The sequence below is a fragment of the Urtica dioica genome, chromosome 4 (assembly GCF_054948205.1).
Source record: "Urtica dioica subsp. dioica isolate 48M chromosome 4, U.dioica_male_clone48M_v1_H2, whole genome shotgun sequence".
Lineage (NCBI taxonomy): Eukaryota > Viridiplantae > Streptophyta > Magnoliopsida > Rosales > Urticaceae > Urtica > Urtica dioica.
In genome coordinates, this window is record NC_142759.1 from 3,706,700 (window position 1) to 3,728,058 (window position 21,359).

Here is a 21,359-nt window from a genome sequence, read left to right on the forward strand (position 1 = left end):
TATTTACAATTTAATTTATAAGAAAATTAATTACTTACCATTTAAAAAAAAACGCAAATTTTTTAAAAGGATCTGAAATAATCGCTAATTTAGAAAGGTTGCACCTTAGAACCGTTGTTCATGTAATTTTCCCATTTTTTTTTCTACGTCCATACGTGTAACTTGGGCTCAAAAAGTGAAATTTTGAAATCCATGTTCAAGGATAACCTAAACTACTTGATACCGATCAAGTCCGGTCCATGAATAATCAAGTTTGACGGGCTTCTATAAGATTATCATTATTGGGCTGATGAGTAGTCTTTGGACCTATATCCTACAACATCTATATTTGCTTAGTGAAAAGAGGACTTAGGACATGAAATAGTATAGAAGATTTTATTTATTTATTTAAAATTAATACAAAAGAGTAAAATTTAGAGAGGGTAGAATTTTTGTACAATTTACCTTTTCATTTATATTTTTTTTCTCATTTATTTCATTTTCCTCTTGTTTCTTTTATTTATTTCCCTCCCCCTCATATTCTCTCTTCTCTATTCTCTTACGGAAATTCCACAGACCGCCTTAACGGAGAGCCACGAAGCTCAGTAAGTATGTCTCTTCTCTCCCATGCCTCGCTCAAATCTCTCTCTCTCTCTCTCTCTCTCTCTCTCTCTATATATATATATATATATCTCTCTCTCTCTCTCTCTCTCTCTCTCACCAAGCTTGTTCTCACTCTCTCTTTCTCTAACAACTCTCGGTCTCGGTCTCTCTTTCTCACATCGCTCAAGTCCACTGTATCCATTCTGGCCAAATCTGCATCGTCTCCCGTCAACCCTCACTCTCTTCTCTCTTCTGTTGGTGCTAAGATTAGTGTTTTAAATCCCAAATTTGTGTTTTTAAAAACTTGAAAAAAAAAAAATTCTTTGATGGTACCTTTAGTTAGTTATAGGTAATTATTCATTTTAGGATTTCAAAATTTCATTAGTAATCTATTTGAAGTCTGTATGCTCAGGGGTTGTGAATATTTAATGGCACAATGTCCACAAATCATGTCATTTTTTTTACAAATATCACAGTAAATCCGAAATTGTTCGAAGATTTTATGACATATATATGTAACAACTATGAGTTTGTTTAAAGATTTAATGACATATATAAGATAAGCAAATGACATAATTTGCTAACATAATATGTCATGAAATCCAGGATATAATGATATGCATGTCATCAAATCCAAAATTTAAAGCATGTAATGAACAACTAGATTGAGTGACATATTTATCATCAAATTCATACCATTTTCGCATGTTTATTCTTTAAAAAAAAAAAAAAAAAAAATTCATTTTGATTTATTTATACAGTGAAATCGAAAATATTATTTTGAATGACAGATCAATGCTTTTCTACATCACACGTAAGCCATCGTTGCTTTCCATCACCTTCTTGATAAAATATCTGTACATGTTATTCTTGCAATTAGTTAAAAAAAACAATCATGGACTTTTTTCATTAACATTACTTATGCTAATTATTAAAAAAACCTTGTAGCTTACTTTAGGGTTTATTTGCACCTGGTGCGAAGCTTTTTGAGTTTAGGCACGACTAGTATAAACAAATATATGAGTCAAATCTCCCAAAGTTGGGAGATCAAAAGTGCAAGAAAACCTATTTAAAAAAAAAATCTGATTTTTTCATGTTATTTTTTTAAGTCAGATCAATTTCTTCAAATTTTCATACTTTTGTTTTTTCCTTTGTACTAATTATAACATAAACATAAAATCTCCAATCTGAATGTAATTCGAGTTGGTCAAAATAAGTCCTTGGTGGTATAGTCACAAATTTCAACGGCGGAGGGAAAGCATGTCATGGTAAAATAGGGAACATGAGTAACTACCTCTATATCATCATTGCATATAAATACGAGACTCGGATAGATATACAAATGAGAATAGTTTCCACGACGGTTTGATCGTAAATAAATGAGAATAGTTTTGTGTCAATCATTCGTCTTTATCCCTATTTTACGTATGCTATTCCTATCCTATGCCATATTAATTATAAGGCTTACGTATGTAAATAATTAAGGGTTTTATATTATATATTTTACTTATTTTTTTTTTTCTATTCCTGGCTCACCCCCCTTTGCTAGAAAATGTTTTATACTTTAATTTAATATAAAATTATAATATTCCTTCATACTCCCACAATTATGTTTGAATATTAAGGTGTATATTAGGAATAAATAAATAACCGGCGGCTCTTTTTTTTCTTTTTTCTTTTTTTCTACCACGTTTATTTTTCCCTTATTATAGGGAAAATTAATGTATGATTTAACGAGGGAAACAGCGATCGACGAGCAACTAGAGAATTAAATAAAAGATAAAAAAGAAGTAAGACAAAAACTTATTTCCAACACAACATGACATGGATGGACGTCCACATGGATTATTATTCCAAGGATAATAAGCCAACCCCGGTAATAATACACACACACACACACACACACACACATTTCCATTCTTAGAAATTTCTTGGAAAACCTTAATTAATAATATTCAATCAAACACGTTTTGTTGATTTATTACAACCTTAAGAAGTTGACCAAATGTATTAGCTAGGAAAAGGAAAGAGCACGAGTATTTCTTATTGTAATATAACTATAGCTTTCCTCGTCTCTCATTGGTCAGCTTTGACGTACCTAATCCAATAAAAAGACTTGGTCATTAAAATAATTGTTTTTTTTTCTACAATTCATCTGTTAATTATTGAATAGTATTAATTTACATCTAAAACTTCTTGTTATCACCCACCTTATATATATACATATTGATACAGTGTGGTTTTGTCCAAATACTATTTTAAACAATCAAAGTACAAAAAAGCCCTAGTTTTTGAAAGACGAATAACAATATGCTGAAAGTGACGTTGAGCGTCCCTTGCAGATGGAACGAGAGCCAAGTTCTTGAAAATCAGAAGAGAAGAAGAGTCTTATCATCTCATAATTATAATCCCATTTCAACGCCGTTAATGATATCGGATATGAGCTCGAACAAGCTCGGTCTGGCTTGGCTTTATTTCAACAGCACAACCAACACCAAGATGTACAATTTCAATGCTTTAATCTCAGTTTCCCCAGATAGTTATCTATTCTCTTACAAGCAAATTTTTTTTTTCTTTTTTTTTTTTCAGGATTGAGAATAGGAATATTGTATGCAAAAGTAGTGTTAATGGAGGAGGAGGAGGAGGATCTTTTAACTCCTGGTAATTACTTTTTATTACATGTATACATATATAGAATATTTTTTGCTAAGAATTACCTCTTTATGTATAAATATATGTGCATGTATATTCAAATATATATATATATATATATTTTTTTTTTTGACAAATATGACAGGCAAGGGTGGATTTTGGGGGTCGTTGTTACGCTGATTTTACCATTCTGGAGGAGCAAATGGGGTCCTTTTCTAGCTCTTAAAAGTGAGTAGCATATATATATATAGATATTCGTACCTATTTTTCTATAATATTGGTATATTGAGATGTTGTAATAATGTTGTTTAATAATGTGGTTTCGTAGATAAAGTTGGTACTTTTGCGGATACGGTTGAAGCGGTGGCTGAAGTGGTTGAAGACGTGGCGGAGACAGTTGAGAAAATCGCCGACGACATCGGAAACAATTTTCCCGACGGTGGAAAGCTAAGAAGCCTCTTCGATCTCGTCGAAAACGCTGCCAAAGAAACCGCTAAAGACGCTCACATCGTCGACCAATTCATCGAAAAGGTTTGTATTTTATTTTATTTTATTTTGTATTTGGGCTTATCACATATATCATTAACAGAATATTTTATTACATAACGTACTAAAATGACTAGCTGTACAATTATGGTCTCTATGTATTTGTTTTTTCATAGCTTACTTAGCTAGTTGTGTGTGCTTAAATGGGACGGTATTTGTGGATGAAGGAATTTTTTTTTTAATCCTTTCGTTCTTTGCGCGCAACTATATAAATAGGTTTTCAATCCCACTAGTTGTGGGCAACTTGCTTGAATTTTAAAATAATTTTAACGCGGTATGGTCACATAATGTCATCAAGACTAATTTGATTAGTCAAAATGTGTCATACTTGAATCTGAATTGTGATTTGCATATAAGCATGTGGCTCGAGGTTTCTGGTTTTTTGTGTCACGTGCTAGCCCTAACACCATCAATTAGATTCCCTAAATTAAAAATTCAAAATACATATAGTAAAGTAATTAGTGTTGATTTTAAATTATGCAGGCGGAGGAGATGGAGGACAAAGTGGAATCTGCATTAGGGACGCTCTTAACAAATCATCAAAACCAAAGCAAAGAGAGTTCAGAAGAAGTTGTTGATGAACCCAACGATTCTCAAGATATTGCTTCTCCGCCCACCAATTCAGAAGAAGTTGTTGATGAACCCAACGATTCTCAAGATATTTCTTCTCCGCCCACCAGTTGAAAAACACATCAACAATATGCTAGGAAGAATACCATTCATTGTTTTTATTAGTTTCTATTCATATTCATTATTCTTTATATTATGTACCCGCAATTATAATTTGTAGCGTGGGTTCAATTCATGTATCGTATATCAAAAGTGATGTTCATTAATATTTTCTTAAGTTTCGTCGGTTACTGTCCAAGTATTCGAAAATAGTCAAAAGACTTTCATTAGTTATAGAAAAGGGTGATTTAGATAAATAGCTAATTTAAAGGAATCAATATGTAAAATAGTAAAGGTTTAAGTGAAATTAGTGAAATATTTAAAATGGTAATAATCAGATTTCAAAAAAATAAAAATAAAAATAATTGACTGTAGGATTAATATTTTTTAAAGTGATACATTACTCATAATAATCGTCAAAAAATTTAATCTTGTTGTCAAAAAATTGTTGACAACGTAACTTTAGTAATTTTGATTATTTTGCTAATCAATTAATTTTAAATAATTATTTTGTATAATTTTTCTTAAAAAAATATGTCAGATATATATTGAAAGTTCAACCATACGTATTTCGTATACGTGATAGAAAGAGAAACCTAGTCTGCTACTCAGCTTTTTGGTGATGAGATCCAAAGACGGCACTAGATTGTAGAGGTCGTTATTAGGGAGGCGGCACGGCCGAATTGGGAGAGGAGACGTGGTATCAAACAATGACGATCACCACTCAAGACATTCTATCTTACTTTCCTAAAAACGGTTGTCAACTTATTTTACTTTAGTTTTGTCGAAATATATTAGACCTTAGAATTTTTTTTATTAAAAAAATGTAGAAAATAAGAAATTTATGAGTCTCGGGATATCATCTTAGAAGTTGCAAACCATTTAGCTCTCATAAATAAAACACATAAGTAGAATAATTCTCTCATTAATCTCTCTATTCATATCAAATATCTCTCTTAAACTCTACAAAAATAATTCTCTCACTCTCTCTTTTTCCTAGCCCTAACCCCGACAAATAGAGTGCGTTATCTCGAATCGAAGATGCAACAAGCACCCTTTATTGCATACACAAAATGAGATTTATACATGAGCAAACCTAATTATGATACACATTTTCTATAGTGCATACACCTTCAAAAAATTCATAATGGATTAACGTTTTCACTTTAATGATTATAAAATTCATATAACATTTTTTTGTCTTATTATATACCTGTTACAGCATAAACATATATAAAACACGAGTCGCAAGAAATAATTATATTCACAAATGGACTAAACTTTCATAGAATTGGATATTAGCTAGGTCGTGTCAGAACAATGCTTCCAAATGGGGATGAACGGTTGCGACCGGCTTAAGATGGGCAGACGATGAGTCAAGTAACTACATAACCCATTATGGGCATGCACGGTCCAATCCGATCTAAACCGGTCAAAAAATCAAACCGCACCGATCTAAACGGTACAAAAAAAATTAAACCGGACCGAGACGGATCAAATAAGAAAAAAACCGGATCAGACCAAACCTGTTAAAACAGTCTAGTCCGATTTAAACAGTGTCAAACTGTTTTGGACCGTTTGGATTGTTTTAAACCGAACCGTTTTAGTTTGATCAATTTTTATTTGTATTTTTCTAAAATAATAACCGGTCCGGTCCACTTTTGGACTGTTTTAGACCATTTTAGACATGTATTTTATTTTTTATTTTTTTAAATGCAAATTAGTCCGGTCCGGTCTAATAAACCGCGGTTTAAAAAATATAGACCGGACTGCTTAAAAGTACAAATCGTGGGAACCGAACCAGTGAAAATTTAAACCGTTTAAAATCGGATCATTGATCTAGTGCTCCGGTCCGGTTTACGGTTTCATTGATTTTTCTGCGTCCTATAACCAATATTAGAGACGATGTAATGAGCTCTAAATGAGTGACCAACTCAAGTAAGGGCAAATAAAAAAAATTAAATTGCATAATTTGAAGATTAATTTTTTTTTTCCTTTTCATTTTTGTACTGTATCAGTTATCTTCTATTCATGACAATTAACAATTACCATTAATAGTCGATAAAGTTTTGAATTTAAACAATTTAGTCATTAAATGCTAATATTTCTAAATTAATTGCTGAACTTTTTAATTTTATCAATTTCGTTCTTAATTTTTTTATTTTATAATTTCATCCTAGAATTTTGAATTTAAATTTATTTCATCCTTATATTTTTAAGTTGACTAATTCCATGCCTAGCTTGACCTAAATTGAACATAGTTTTAATCATTTCTAATATGATAAAAGTTCAGTGATCCGGTTTAAACTTTACACTTCGTATTGTTGTAGTTCAAAAAATAAATTTTGGAAGTGGAAGATAGACAAAATGAGAGATATGAAGGAGATTGCGAGTAAAAATATAATTGAGAGATTTAGAAATTATGAAATATTGATGGTTATAAATATGTTCATTCAAATACGGTAAGACGTGTATAGCATTGTAGTGTACATTTTTATCAACAGAAGGTTTAAATTATTATACTAATTTTCCGTCAGAAAACTCATATGTTACCAAAAAATTAATGAAGAAAATAATATATACTTTTGTTAGCTTTATTTATGAATTTCACTCAAGTTAATCTAAATTTTGATTAATAGACATAAATATAGTTTTAGATTAAGTTCAAACTAATAATATAACTGATGATATGATTGTGAAATTGTGATCAATGTTAAAACATAGAATATGAAAGCAAACATTTGAATAAAACATTAGGGATAGGCCTTGTTTTCATTATTATTAGCGTTGGATATCCCAATATTATCATTTAAACGACCGCTTCTTGTTAGATCTCTAGTAATGTATTGGTCCATGTATACTAATGAAATAGATTTAAATAAAATAAAAAATTAATTCCTAGTCTTTGTAAACCCACTTTAAATAAAACAAAAATCTATGTTTAGAGTCACCGTGACAAAAGTCGCTAAAATATGTTTGTTGGACACACGTAAGGAAGGAATATTAGCCATATTTAATTAAATTGAAAAGGTTAAACTAAAGAAATGTGTTTCCAATATTCAAGCCATTGACATATAATTTCTTATAAAAAAAAGAAATACCCATCTTTCTTGTCTAACACGTATCTTCTCAGTTACCCAACAACAATACAATTCTTCCACGCTACAAAACAAGCTCTATATTCTAATCTAATTCTCCATCATAATCCCTTTACATGTTTCGAGTCCATGGCTGTTACTATACAGAACTGCGATCTTCCTCCGCCTTCGAAGGTGTTCATCGGGTTGAATAATAAAACAGTGGTGTCGTCGATGATGGGTGTGAATTGGGAGAGAGAGTTATTATTTAACAACAATGATAATTATAATAATACTAATATTGGTGAGACGTTGGAGGTTTTGAAGGCGTTGAGGCTGTCTCAGACGAGGGCGAGAGAGGCGGAGAAAAGGGTCTGTGTTTTGGAGAAGGAAAGGGATCGTCTTTCCGAGGCTTTGCTCGACGAGGCCAAGATTTTGTTTGCTCATCGCCTTTGGTTCAAGTTGCTTGAGCTCCAAGTTTCAAGTTTGAAAGCCAAACGTGATGATGATGATGATGATGATGATGATGATGATGGGGCTTGTTCTGTGCCTTGGCTTCTTGCTTTGGCTTTCTCTTGTGCTGCTTTTGCTTTTGGTTGCAAATATTTCTTTTGATAAAAATTACTTCTTCTTGTAAACGTATAAACTAAAATGGTGTATATATTATGAGTTTTTTTTCTTTCTAATTATTTGGTTATTTTGTTTTTCAATGTTAAATAATTGAATAAATAGATATATCTCACAAGTCATATTATTTTTTAAACTTTTAGCATTATAAAAATCACGAGTAAACTATGACATTTCATTAAATCTCATCAAGCTAATAAGAACAACTAGACTGTTATTGTTTTTTATATAAAATTTATGCTTTGACCATGGCATTTATTTTTTTTTATTTTTTTATTTTAAACATGCATTAAAAGTGCACGAAAATATAGAAATATATCGAGTATTGGAAATTCGAATCACTTTAATAAACTGAACTATATATTTGGATGGTAATAGTGAAGAAAGACGAGGAGATCTGACCAGTTAAACGGATTGAAGGGCAAGCTCATTCGGTTACCGTTTTTCATGGGCAGCAATGAGAGTCACGACTCTTTGAGTAGCATGGGACACGTGGAACTACTACTGTGGTAGAATGAGCTCTGTTGAAGAGAGAAATACGGCGTGAAACCATGAAGTCGCAAAGAGTAAGAGGAGTCCGGGGCTGTGTTAGTTGAGCAAAACAAGGTCGAAAGAACGAGGTTAAGGCAAATAACATGACAGTTCTTCGAAAAGAAGTACTACTACTACCCAATCACGGCCCAAGCATAAGGGAGTTAAAACAATGGCTTTAGGTCCCACACTTTAAAAAGGCCCAATGTTTTTCAAAAACACATCTAATCGGTCATGCCATTAGTCCCACACTTTTGGAAAGCCCATTGTTTCCCAAATAAAAAGACATTTACAAGAATCAAAACGTCATTACCTTTCAGAATATTCAGAAGCCCAACAACTATAAATGTATATACAACGTAGGATTGAGACTTGTAATTATCAATGTGGGATTACGATAAAAAAAAAAGTGTGAGATTTTTTTTATTTTTTATTTTCATAAAAATGATCAGTCAATACAAATATGATTAAGATTAATAAAAACATAGAAAAATAGAAATAGAAACTCGTTTAAAAATATTGACATGGACTTCAAGCTTTAAAAACTTCAAAAACTCACCCTCTTGTGTTTATTTCTATATTTAAATTAGCTTTGAGTGCGTGTGAGTTTGTTTTATTATTATTATTATGTCAATAGCGTTTAATTCGGTAATATGAAATAGTTATTTAGTCCAATAAGTAATTATTGTTAATGTCATTCTCATTAAATTATAATTACTGATATTGATTTTTTTTTTTAAATAAAGGCCAACTATTCAAAGTTTCAGCTTTAGGCCTCAAAAATGCCTGCTACTGCCATAGTCACTGTTAGCTTAGTAGCCCTAAGAATAACTATACCATATGTAGACTAGTCATTTTTTTTTTTGTCTACAGAAGACTGGAAGGCAAATTTATCAAACCATATATGTACACAAGAAGCCATTATATCAGATTCAGCATAGATAGAAAGAGAGAAACACACTTCTTGTTACTTACACACAGAGGTGTGTATAACTATATTAATATATTTTACACGTATATAAATATATATATATAGCCGGTCATGTTATATATACAGTGTGGGTGAGTAGAGGAAAATCAAAACCCGAAATTGCCTTGATCGGCATGGGTGTCTCTGAGATGGGCATAGCAGTCCTCGCCGGAGTCGAAATCCGCGAGGCAGAGCCAGCAGAGGTGTCGGTTGCACCGACACTCCATGTGGTTGCAGCCGTCAATTTTCTCGATGGTCGAGCCACAGAGCGGGCAGTCCTTGACGTTCCCCTTCTCTCTCCTCCACTCCTTGAGAGACTGGTCGGGGTCGTCCTTCATTTCCCGGTACTTTTCGCACGAGCAGAACGGGTGGCTCTCCAGCTGGCACGCCGTGCAAGTCTCGGCCCAGCACGACCCGCACGAGAACGCCTCGGGCGGCCCGCCGCCCGCTGCCCGGTACACGCCCGGGCAGTCCGGGGATGGGCAGAACCTGAACGCCCCGCCCGAGGACGCCACGAACGACCCCATTGACGCCCTGAAGAGCTCCTCGAGCTTCTCCGGCGAGAGAAGCTGCCTGAGATCCACCACCTGGATGAGGGACCCGCAGTCCTTGTGGGAGCATCGGAGCGGGAAGCTGTCTTGGTGGTTCCTGATCGCCGAGTCGCAGTGCTCCAAAAGGCAGGGCCGGCACAGCCTGTGGAGACAGGCTTCGAGCTGGAAAGGGTCCTCGAGGTCGCAGAGGCATATAGGGCAAGCGGCTTCGTTGTCGTCTTCGAAGAGGGCTTCATTTCCGTTGAGCTCGTGGATCGCTTTCTCTACTTCCGGCTTGAGCGCCTTGTCTCCGTGCATGACCACGATGTGGCGGCGGGTGTTGAGGGTGAAATCGGCCCCGGGGAATTTTTCCCTGAGGCCGCGGAGGTCGGGGCCGAAGTGGGTCACGACTTGCTTCATCAGGTTCGGGGGGACGGATTTCCCGCGGAGTTGGATCTCGAGCTGCTTGCTCTCGTGATGGGACGAAAGGGCTTCGACCAGTCTCTGCTCGGCTTCGGCGATCCCGTTTGGAGGCCCGAAAATGCGTACGGTGAGGCTGTGGCGCTCAAAGAAGATGTGGGTCTTGGTCTCTCGTTGGAGACTTTGCATGAGATTGATTCCGTCTCTCGAGAAGAGATGTTGAAGAGCCGTCGGAGCGAGGCTCTCGTGGCCTATGGCCTTCCCTCTCGTGATCTCTTCCACGCTTCTTCTCAACTCCGCGATGGTTCTTGTCGCGTTGGCGGTGATCTTGACTCTGTAAGAGCCGTTGTAATTCTGGTCTATGTCGCATTCCACGCCTATGATTACGAGCAAGAGAAGAGAGGGTAAACGAAAACTGCCAATAAAGCCTTGTGTTAAATAAATAAAAAATGTATACCTCTCTTGTATGTGAAGCTTCTTATCAAGTCATCCAACTGCTTCCTGATCACGGAATAGACGTGCACAGAGCATGTTAGTGAGGAATGGAAAACCTGCTGACAGTTAATCTTTTGCCATGGCTGACAGCCCGGCAAGACTTTCCCGTTAATCTGCTCCAAAGCTTTCGCGGCCTCGAGATGTAATCTGCCATCGAAGCTGATCACTGCTCTCGTGAAATTTTCCCACGGCTCGGACGGGAAAACCTGGACTCGGCAACTACCTGTGTTGTGGGTCGACTTCGGCATAAAAGGAGCTATCTCTTTGAAAAGCGCTTCTTCACAAGCGGTGAAAGGAGGATTTTCCGGCGCGTTTCCTCTCACGATAAATGATTTGTGGATTCTCCGCTTTGTCGCCCCCCTTAATGCACTTGCTATTTCGGGATCGGATATTTCCCTGTCGAAACCCATAACCAAGACTGAGTCAGGACTCTTGTTGCCACGCTCACAGCGGACAACTCTGTCCCCGATTATCAAGTGAGAAAAATCGTCGAGCAAGAACCCAACATCCCTTTCATCACATATCGCAACTGCGATCCCCTTGCTTGCCCTCCTAGGCCATTGAACTCTTGCTCTGACGGTGGGGAAAGAGGACGCTTTCTGATCTCCTCCAGAAATTGGCTGCGAAGGAATCACCTTGAATTTCATCCCATTGTGCTCGCCCGGGTTCAGTTCAGCAGCTTTCTGAGCCGCATCGGGTGAAAGAAACGTTATCCTTCCCAGAATATCCATGCCCTCATCATCAGCTTCACGGACCAAGGATGTGAACTTGTGGAAGCCACATATGGTCCCGGAGGAAAAGTTCTCGATGAAGTTCAGAATCTCTCTCTCTTCCAACGGGTTCATTAAGCTTGCACTCGAACAGCGTACATCTACGGTCAAACACCGCTTCTGAAGCTCCAAATGCTTGATCTCGGCACCGGCTCCGAAAAGGGCAATGGGAGGTACGCCTGGCCCTTGATACAAACTCTTCTCCAAGCACTCGTTACTCATCAAACGCTGTTCACATTCCAATGCGCCCCTCACAAATTCCGTGATCTTTTCCATATCCTGTGACCTGGCAAACAATCTGATCTCGTTCTGCTCCACGTCGACTTTGATGCTGATGCGCTCGTCCACACACTGTTCACGGAGACGCGACACGGCGGCGAGGAGCTTAGTTCCGCTCTTCCCGCAGAATTTTTTGAGTGTAGTGGCGCCGAAACCAGTCAAGACGCTAACTTGCAACTTCCCACTCTCCATCTCCGACGGGTTGAATGGGGGCTGAGGGTAAAGAGTGGACAGTGATTCAAAATCAAAAGAAGTGACGCACACCAAATATTCACGAGCAACCGAGAGAATCTCGCTGAAAACAACCCAGCTCGGCTTTTGGTCGTACACAAGCAACGAGCACGATGGGTGAAGCTGAACATGTTGCCTATTCAAAGCCACTTCGTAGCCGAGCTGGTCGTTCCCGGAGTACATCGCCACGTTTTCAACCAGAGAAGAGAGTATAACTTTCTTCAGAGATATATCAAAGTTTGTTGATTCGTTGGGATTCCAGACCATGAAAGTTGGAACGATGGCATGAAGTTCTCGCTCGAGGCAGGTTTCCAGTTCCACAACTGTATCATGGCATCTGCGCATAGTCTTGGCGTTGATGCTATTCTCCAAACACCACTTGCTCTTTCCGTCTCTGGGCACGCTTTCCCACTCCTTGTAGACTGACAGAAGCGTGAAGAGATCTCCGTGATGATGGCAAAATTTCACCTTGAGACAGTCGGACTTTAGCTTCTCGTCGTCACTCCCGACCCTGAAGAATATGCTGCTAGAATTCGCCATAACTGCAGCGAGAACAATGCCTTCTCTTCCCAGTCGATGACTAATGCAGCCGAGAATCAGTTTGCCAAGCCTAGGCTCAATCCCCATTTTCACCATGAACCTACCTTCGTCGGTGAGTTCAAAAGCTCCATCTTTCTGCTGGACAGCTCGCAACTGAACAAGATTCCTCACAGCAATGTTGATCGCTTCTGGGCTCGGAGCATCAACGAAATTGAACTCCTCCACATTCTTGATGCCCAGAGCGAAGATTCTCAGAGCAGCGACACCAAGATGGACTCTCCGGATCTCGGGTTCTGGACTAGGAGGCATCGCCTTGAAATCAGACTCCGAGTATAATCTGTAACACTTCCCGGGCTCCGTTCTCCCGGCTCGCCCAGCTCTTTGATTAGCCGAGCTCTGGCTGATCCTACACACCTTAAGGACATTCATTCCGGTCTTTGGCTCGTATTTACTCTCTTTGACCATGCCTGAATCAATCACATATTTCACGCCCGGAATCGTCAGCGAAGTCTCGGCAAGATTTGTGGCGAATATGACTTTTCTCTTTCCAGAATACTTCTTGAAAACCTGAAACTGCTCGTCAAAAGAAAGTTTCCCATGTAGCGGTATCGCGACACACGCTGGAGCATCAAACCGCTCACACGCCCACTCTACTTCGTTCTGAGAAGTCAAGAATGCGAGAATCGCTCCATCTTTCTCTGTTCTGTGAATCTCGGCCGCGGTCCTCACCACATCAGACACATAATTCCCGTCTGCATAACTCGGGGCGTACCTGATATCGACCGGGAAGTTTCTCCCCGACACGTGAAAAACTCCGCACTCGAAAAAGTAATCCGAGAACTGCTTGGCGTCTATCGTCGCGGACATTATGACTAGCCTCAAATCGGATCTCTTGAGAAGCAGAGCTCTTACCAGCGCAAGAAGGAGATCGGTGTTCAAGCTTCGCTCGTGAGCCTCGTCCACTATAATGCACGATATCATCGACATGTCCGAGGAGGACATGTAGTGCTGCAACATGGAGTGATCGGAGGTGAAGATTACCTTGGAGTCGAGCTGCGACGAGAGAATCGGGCAATAAGCGATCGTCGTCGTGCAGTCGCCGTAGCAACCGACACACTCTTCCCTGACTCTGTTGGCGAGCGACGAAGCAGCAATCTTGCGCGGTTGAGTGCACACGATGGCCTGGTCGCCAGTGAATCTGGAATCGGCCAGAAACTGCACCAACTGCGTGCTTTTCCCCGAACCAGTTTCTCCGACCAAGACCGTTATCTGCGTAACATTTCAGTCAACGATTGATACTTAGCCACGCATATACAAGCTAGAAGGTGGTGTGAGGTGGAAATACCTGATTGGAATGAATCTGGTTGAGAATTTGCTGCCTATAAGCGTAGATTGGCAAGCCTTCTTTGAGCCTTCGACACTCTCGCAGAAGCAAGGAGTGAATCAGAGCCCAATCGAACTCGCCTTCGAGCTTTATGACCGGCAAGCCGTCTTTGCCAAACTCGCTCAAGCTCTTCCTTTCAAGGTATGCAAGAAAGCAACTCATCGCCGAACAAAACTCAACAATCCTCTTCACGACCAAGTCTCTCTCGAATTCCAACGCTTTTCTCCTATCGGTTAGCTCGGAAAACAAATTGAGAGTCATATTTTTCCGGAGCCGAACCGACAAGTCCTTCATGGTATCAGAAAGGCGGTCGCGCTTCTCGGTCCACGTGGCGACCTCGTTACCGTCGATCAAGGTCCTCACATGGTCGGCAAAGATCACCCGGAGGCGATCTTCGAGGTCGAGAAGCTCCGGCGGAGAAGCGGCAGCGGAATTGGGGACGGGAGAGGGAAAATGAAAGCCGGCTAGTCGCGAACGCCATAGGCAGAGGACGGAATCGCGCGCGTCGGACCAGCGGCTGAAGAAGAGGACTCCAGCTAGGGTTCCGGTACTGTACGACCTGAGCTTTTCCGGTCGCGGAGATTGGCATTGGACGAGGATGTCGTCGAGGTCGGGGGATACGGCCGCGGAGGAGTCTCGGAAGAGCTGGACGGAGTGGCGCAGCCGCGGCGAGGGAGAGGGAGCGGGGTGGCTCCGGCGAATCGGCGGCGGAGGGAATCGCCGGAATTGAGAATTTGGGGGTCTTCGACCGTCGGCTCTGTTCATGGCATCGGAGGCAATTGAGAAACCCTAGAAAGAGAGAGTGACAGTGAGAGACAAAAAAGTGAAGAAGAAGCAACAAAGGCGCGTAACTGATTCGACGAGTGAATATATACATGTGTATGTATACACGTATCTATCGTCCTCGAATATATATATATATATATATATGTATACATATATATATATATATGTATACATATATATATATATGTATATACGTATTAGGCTTTGGAAATCGCGAATGGTGGATGATGTGACGTGGAACGCAAGAAAGACTCGTTTTCCGAATCTTTTTTTTTTTTTTTTTCTATTGCCCTGCTTTTGAGTCGTGTGCGAAATACATATTATTTTATAATACATCAGAGGATTCTCTGAAGAATTCTCTTTGTAAACATATCTTAGCTTTCTCTCCACAGCTAATTTGTTATGGAAGATTTTCGAAGTCGCTTCTTTCTCGGCAACTCAAATTAATGGAGTCATTCTAAAGTAAAAATTATAACTTCGTCTTATGATATTTCATATTAGCTTCATATGATATTTTTTTTCTCACTTCAAATCAAAATCTATGAATAATTATTAGTGTTGAGATGGATGCTATATACACATATATATATACATCTATGTCGACAGAGTTGCATGGACTAACATGAATTAATCTTAAACTTATTAGAAAAAATATACTGAAAAATCGAAGTTTTATGCAAAAAAATTAAAATGTACGATTTATGTTTACTTTTTTTAAAATTTATTTGTTGTTTACAATTAAAATAGCCACTCACCCTTTGAAAAAAAATGCTATTTTTAATAATATTTGAAATAGTTCCTCAAAAAAAATATTGAAATAGTCGCTATTTTAGAACTATTGTACTGTAAAAACTTTATTTTCGTAATTTTCATTTCTTTCCAGGCGAAGCAAGCAATCTGGGGCTCTGGGCTTATAGCCCAAGAGTCCCAATCGTTTTATGATTTGATGGTTTAGCCCTTGCATTATGCAATTACACTCCATTGTAGGATCTGAATATAAATTATAAATTTTGGCCACTAATCTGTTCTGAGTGAAGCTTAATTTTTCAGTAGATATTGATAAAACTGAGACTAAGAAAATAGGTAATTATGAATCTAAAAATAAATCAACTATCTTGCATGAACGAGACAAAATTTAGAAAATATATAGTATATATTGCCTTGAATGTGTACATAGTATATTGGCCGTGACACTAGGTGATAAAATTATATTATGAGCAAAAAAAAAAAGATGATAAAATTATATTAATATAATTTATAGTAAATAATCGACCAAGAAATGAAATAGGAGCAGTCAAGAACTGATTTAAGACATGCACACACAATATTTGTTATTTTTCTTTAGAAATTTCATCACTTTCCGTTGCTCCTAATAACAGCCTTTAATTATCATTTTTCCAATGCAAAAAATTTCCATTTTTTTCTTCTTAACTTTTTTTATTATAAAACGTTTCTTCGACTAATACGCACTTAGCAGTAGTGAGTAAGATACACAGCACTCTCAGATCACAAAAAAACAATCGCCAAAAGAGAAGGCTTAAGGGGTCTACACTCACAAAAAGCACAACCCAACTAATCTTACTTTATTTTTTCTCTTTCTTTTCTTAATTTCCTTTTTCTGATTTGTCACTTTACCCAAGTTTTTCTTCCATCTTTTTCCTATGGTTGGCCTTTGTATTAGATTTCTATGCACACTGATGATTACAAAAAGAACTTTCTCTTTCTTCAAAACTATTGGAACTCGAACCAACTATCTCTCTGAACATTTTTTTGTAATTAAACGGAATTTCTTTAAAATTAAGGTAAATATAATATCTTAGAAGTAAACTCAATACTACATAAAAAAATTTCCTTCATTTGGGCATATTTCTAACAAAGAAAATAAAATAAATATATATAAATTAAGAAGACATATGTTATTTTAAATTATCCATAAGATGATTTTAAATCATGAATAAGATGATCTTCAATTGAATTTGTATGGACAAAATTCTAATAATAAGACAGCCAAAGTATGAACCTTCAACAAATACTAAAAATCAAAATGAAGCTTTAAGAAGAAAGAAAAAAAAAAAAAGCAAATAAAAACGTACGTTATCACCGTTATATCATCGTTGTTGAAGAATTGTGAGAGCCGGAAATCCGTCGACCACGACTCTCGATGCACTATTAATGTCTGTGACTGTGTTTGCATTGTTTCTCTCGCCGCCGAACAAAAATAATGTCAAGTGTCAAGAGACCAACACTTGATACTCCTTTTTTTTAGAGTCGAGGATTGTAATAGCTTTGGGGAAGAAAGAAGAGGATGGATTTCATTTTTCTCCTTAGCTTGTCTTATTAGAGAGAACAATGATTTTCTTTTTTGGTGGTTATCTATGAAATTAACATTTAACTGGACCATATATAGTATATACGTTGTTCATATACATATGCTGATTATATTGTATCATAGATTGTTATAGTTTGAGAAATATAAGATTTTTCTTTTTATTAAGGATCTTAGTTTTTTTAGAGTTTTGTTGTTGCCGGTAGGACATGCTTTTAGAACATGAATGTTTTTTAAAACGTATATATGTAAGGGAAAAACTTTAATGGACATCTATATATATTTGTTCGGTGGGTCCTGATAAATAGCTGGCTTCAGGAATATATCAAAAAGGTTGAAAAAATCACACATACAGTCATACTAGTGATGTAAATTAAGTCAAGTTAGGTAAAAAAAAAATAGAAGTTATTCAAGTTAGATTATATCTCTCTATGTAGAGGATTTTTTTTAGGGACTTTCTATATAAAAGTTAGTTACAACAATGTTAAAGCATGATAACGTGTATTAGCTTATGTATAAATACTAAATATCTCCTCCGAACTGCACAAGAGAAAATTTATAAATAAAATACCTAGATTCTTCCTCTATGTCTCTAAAACTAGGATAAAAGGCCAAGTTGTGAAGAGAGAGAAAAAAAAAAAGAGTTGTTTTTCCAAGTAAAGCATAAGTTTTGGTAATTAACCGTTTGTGTTTGTCCGGTTAATACTTTGTTTTCGCTAATGTTTTAGTAAAATAGAGTAAGTTAATCAGAATGTATGCATTCCACATGGAAACAATATCGAATTTAAGGTTGACCCTAGCTATGTAAGTCGATTTTGCTTCATAGGGGATAATATATAATCAGAGAAATTACATGTTCGTAAAAAAAAAAATTGTAGACCGTCTCAACATATGCCAAAATAAAAACAATCTATATTTAATGTCGATCATTGATAAAAAGTTTTAAGAAATTTTGTCCGATCGAGCAACAACCAATTGATAATGTCCCATTACTGTTGGAGGTCAAAGGAATGTCCACGTGGCCATTCCCATTTCTGGGCCTTTCCTACAAGTCTCACACGCGTTAAGGGTCGTAGAATGAAACGAATTTGCCGGGTCCCACCTTTTGTAAATTGCCAAAAAGAGTCTTAAGCTTTATAAGATTTTATATTTTAGCCCTTACATTATATATATATATATATATATATATATATATATATATATATATATATATATATCATCCCAGAGTGTAATTTCTTAATATATTAGATTTGGCGAGTACTCTGTGCTGAATGAAACTTAGATTTTATATATCTATCCTATTATTCGGTATATATAAGGCGCTTTTGCTAAACTTCCACTAGAAATTTATGAATATGTAAAATCATCAATATCTAAGCAGTTAACTATGAACTATCTTGCATGAAATATTATAAATTTAGAAAATCTAGTGTATATAATGCATGTGAGCATATTATACGGCACTAATAACCTGTAATATTTGAGGTGTGGTTTTATTTGGTTCTCGGAGTTTTTTTTTCGTTCATTGATCATATTTTATTTATATTTTGAGTCCTCCAAAATGGCGGGTTCGTCTAATAATAATTGTTAATAAATTTATGGGTTTCTGAGTAACAATTGATTTTCTGATTTTTTTTTTCCCTGAATTCTGTATATGTAATAACTGGAGGTGATCATTGTTAATATATTTTTGGATTTTGGGTTTCTACGGCAACAATTTAGTTTCTTATTTATTTTTTTATTTTTAGAATTGAATAATCGGTAATAATTATGAATAAATTTTTGGGTGATGCTTTTTTTTTATAAGACATAAAAATATGAATTTTGCAAAACCGAATTCATAAAAATATATATTTTATTTTTCAATATAGTAGGGAAGACATATGTAAAGGGTGTGGTGTGGGCTCACTTTATCAAACTGATATATATATAATGAATGATTATTTTATATATATAATGAATGAATAAAATAACTACAGCTCAAATCCAACTTGTGCCTGCCTTATCGCACAGAGATGAGATGAGAGTGCTTATATACTTGTATATATAAGGATACGTATAGTGATCAAATATTATTAACTCATCATTTTCCACCCCAAATTGACAACACAATCTTGTATTATGAGTGCCACATGATTTCAATACTATGGGTCCATAAAGTCTCTCGGTGTAATCTATTTTTTTCAAACTGTTGCTGCGTATAATAGAAGCAACTAGCACATATTAGGCATCCACTAATATACACGTCAATCTAATTTTCCGGTCATGGTTGGATTAATTGAATTAGATATATCATCATGTGGCTTTTATGCTGTCCAAGTGGTTGTACTACAAATATGTAGATATGTGTAGTATTTGGTATAGAAACACATCAACTTCATGCATAAACAAAAATGTGCATTTAATAATATTAATAACCCTCATACCTTAATGATTATCAACATGTGATATTCTTGCACTGATACTTTGAGGATTAAATGAAATTGTGATATTGGTTCTTTTTTACATGACGACCACATTTACTGGGAATATATATAGTACGTGTGTCGGCTCACTTGCATGCATGATCGTACCACGCACACACGCTAAAGAAAAGAAATTACAAGGCTATAATTACGTGGGTCAACTTCACAGCTTTTTGGCTTTCATGAACAATGAGCATATTGCCATTCCATCATTTGATTTCGACTGTGTGTTTGAGTTCCAACAAATGAATCTTCCCTCACTGGTTTGCCAGCAGAATCGAGACGAATTATTAGAGGACTCAACCAGAACCATTCGTGTGTTTTTGCAACTATTTCACCTAACACAACTTTACTAGCTAGAGAAAGCCAACATAAAACGACCATATATATATATATATATATATATATATATATATATATATATATATATATATATATATATACACACACATGTATAGTGATATATCTAGAAGGGAAAAAAAAACCTTTAAATGTGCTCTATATGTCCAAGAACATGGTCCAGGACGGGACGATTGAAGGTCGACCAGAGAGTCACGGTGGGGGACGGGTCGGCCATGACTGGCACACCTAGGTGAAGTCATTACTTTGGGCTTCAAAAATTTTAAAGGTCCGGATTTAAGAACTTTTCCTTTAGATTTGTGTTTTATTTATTTAGTTATTATTATTAATATGATTGGAGTTTTCCATAAACGGTATAATTTTTAATTTTTGTCTAAGGTCTCTATATATATACATTAAAAATAAAATATAACGAACTACACCACTTGATGCATTAACATTATACTATTTAGCCAACGCTTCAAATATGAATGTTGGACCGTATTGAAGTCGGTCGGGAGCGCCGACCCATGTGTGTCAATGTTGAATGCTGTTGGCCATGGGCTCATCAGATAATTCTCTAAATGCCTGAAGTTCGAAATCCTTCCTCGAATATCTTGTGAACTAAATATTTGGACAAAAATATTATTGAGAATACAATCCATACAACCCTGATTTGTGTTCGCAGATAGTCTATTTTCTTTATCATGCTGAAAATTAGATTGGGATAAGAGAATCATGTATTCTTGAAATAAGAATGAGGCGAAGTTGAAGACTTGAAAAAATTATACAAATGATGTCATTTGTTTTGTTAATTTAAATTTGTGTGGCCAACAGTATTAACAATCATAATAATAATAATAATAATAATAATAAAGGAAAGTTCATGATTCATGGAGATTTTTGATGTGCTCAAAGAAACAATCTGAGATCCATATTCTGAAAGTATATATGTGTGAACATAAACGCAAAATAATAATACTGAAATCCATTCCCCTCATCTTTTATTCCCCTATCCAATAAAACTTATAATATACTGAATATATAATAAGCGATGGAGTGCTCATTTGTCCATGTTAAATATTATATTTACGTAATACCAGTAGACCAAATCGCATAAAGAAATTCAGTGTCCTACTC

The 21,359-nt window shown here is 36.4% G+C and overlaps 3 protein-coding genes across 4 annotated transcripts; 2 read left to right on the plus strand and 1 right to left on the minus strand.

The window, feature by feature from the left end:
* The first annotated feature begins 2,761 nt into the window (after positions 1-2,761).
* On the plus strand, positions 2,762-4,640 carry LOC149399408 (uncharacterized). 2 transcript variants are annotated; one of them, XM_089613166.1, is made up of 6 exons: positions 2,762-3,083; positions 3,172-3,243; positions 3,380-3,462; positions 3,563-3,765; positions 4,264-4,356; positions 4,405-4,640. In XM_089613166.1, exons 1-6 carry the CDS (start codon positions 2,893-2,895, stop codon positions 4,462-4,464), a joined length of 702 nt encoding a protein of 233 aa, XP_089469292.1. In that variant the 5' UTR covers positions 2,762-2,892; the 3' UTR covers positions 4,465-4,640. The 2 variants fall into 2 exon arrangements, with proteins under 2 accessions (XP_089469292.1, XP_089469291.1); XM_089613165.1 differs by having other exon boundaries at positions 4,264-4,640.
* A 3,036-nt stretch (positions 4,641-7,676) lies between these two features.
* LOC149399409 (uncharacterized) lies at positions 7,677-8,700 on the plus strand. The gene is made up of 2 exons (XM_089613386.1): positions 7,677-8,010; positions 8,636-8,700. Exons 1-2 carry the CDS (start codon positions 7,677-7,679, stop codon positions 8,698-8,700), a joined length of 399 nt encoding a protein of 132 aa, XP_089469512.1.
* An 873-nt stretch (positions 8,701-9,573) lies between these two features.
* Positions 9,574-15,161, minus strand: LOC149399410 (ATP-dependent RNA helicase DEAH11, chloroplastic-like). Its single transcript, XM_089611413.1, has 3 exons — positions 14,265-15,161; positions 11,062-14,188; positions 9,574-10,981 (listed from the first exon to the last, which is right to left on the minus strand). The coding sequence occupies exons 1-3, from the start codon at positions 15,066-15,068 to the stop codon at positions 9,762-9,764; spliced, it is 5,151 nt and encodes a 1,716-aa protein (XP_089467539.1). The 5' UTR covers positions 15,069-15,161; the 3' UTR covers positions 9,574-9,761.
* Between the last annotated feature and the right edge of the window lie 6,198 nt (positions 15,162-21,359).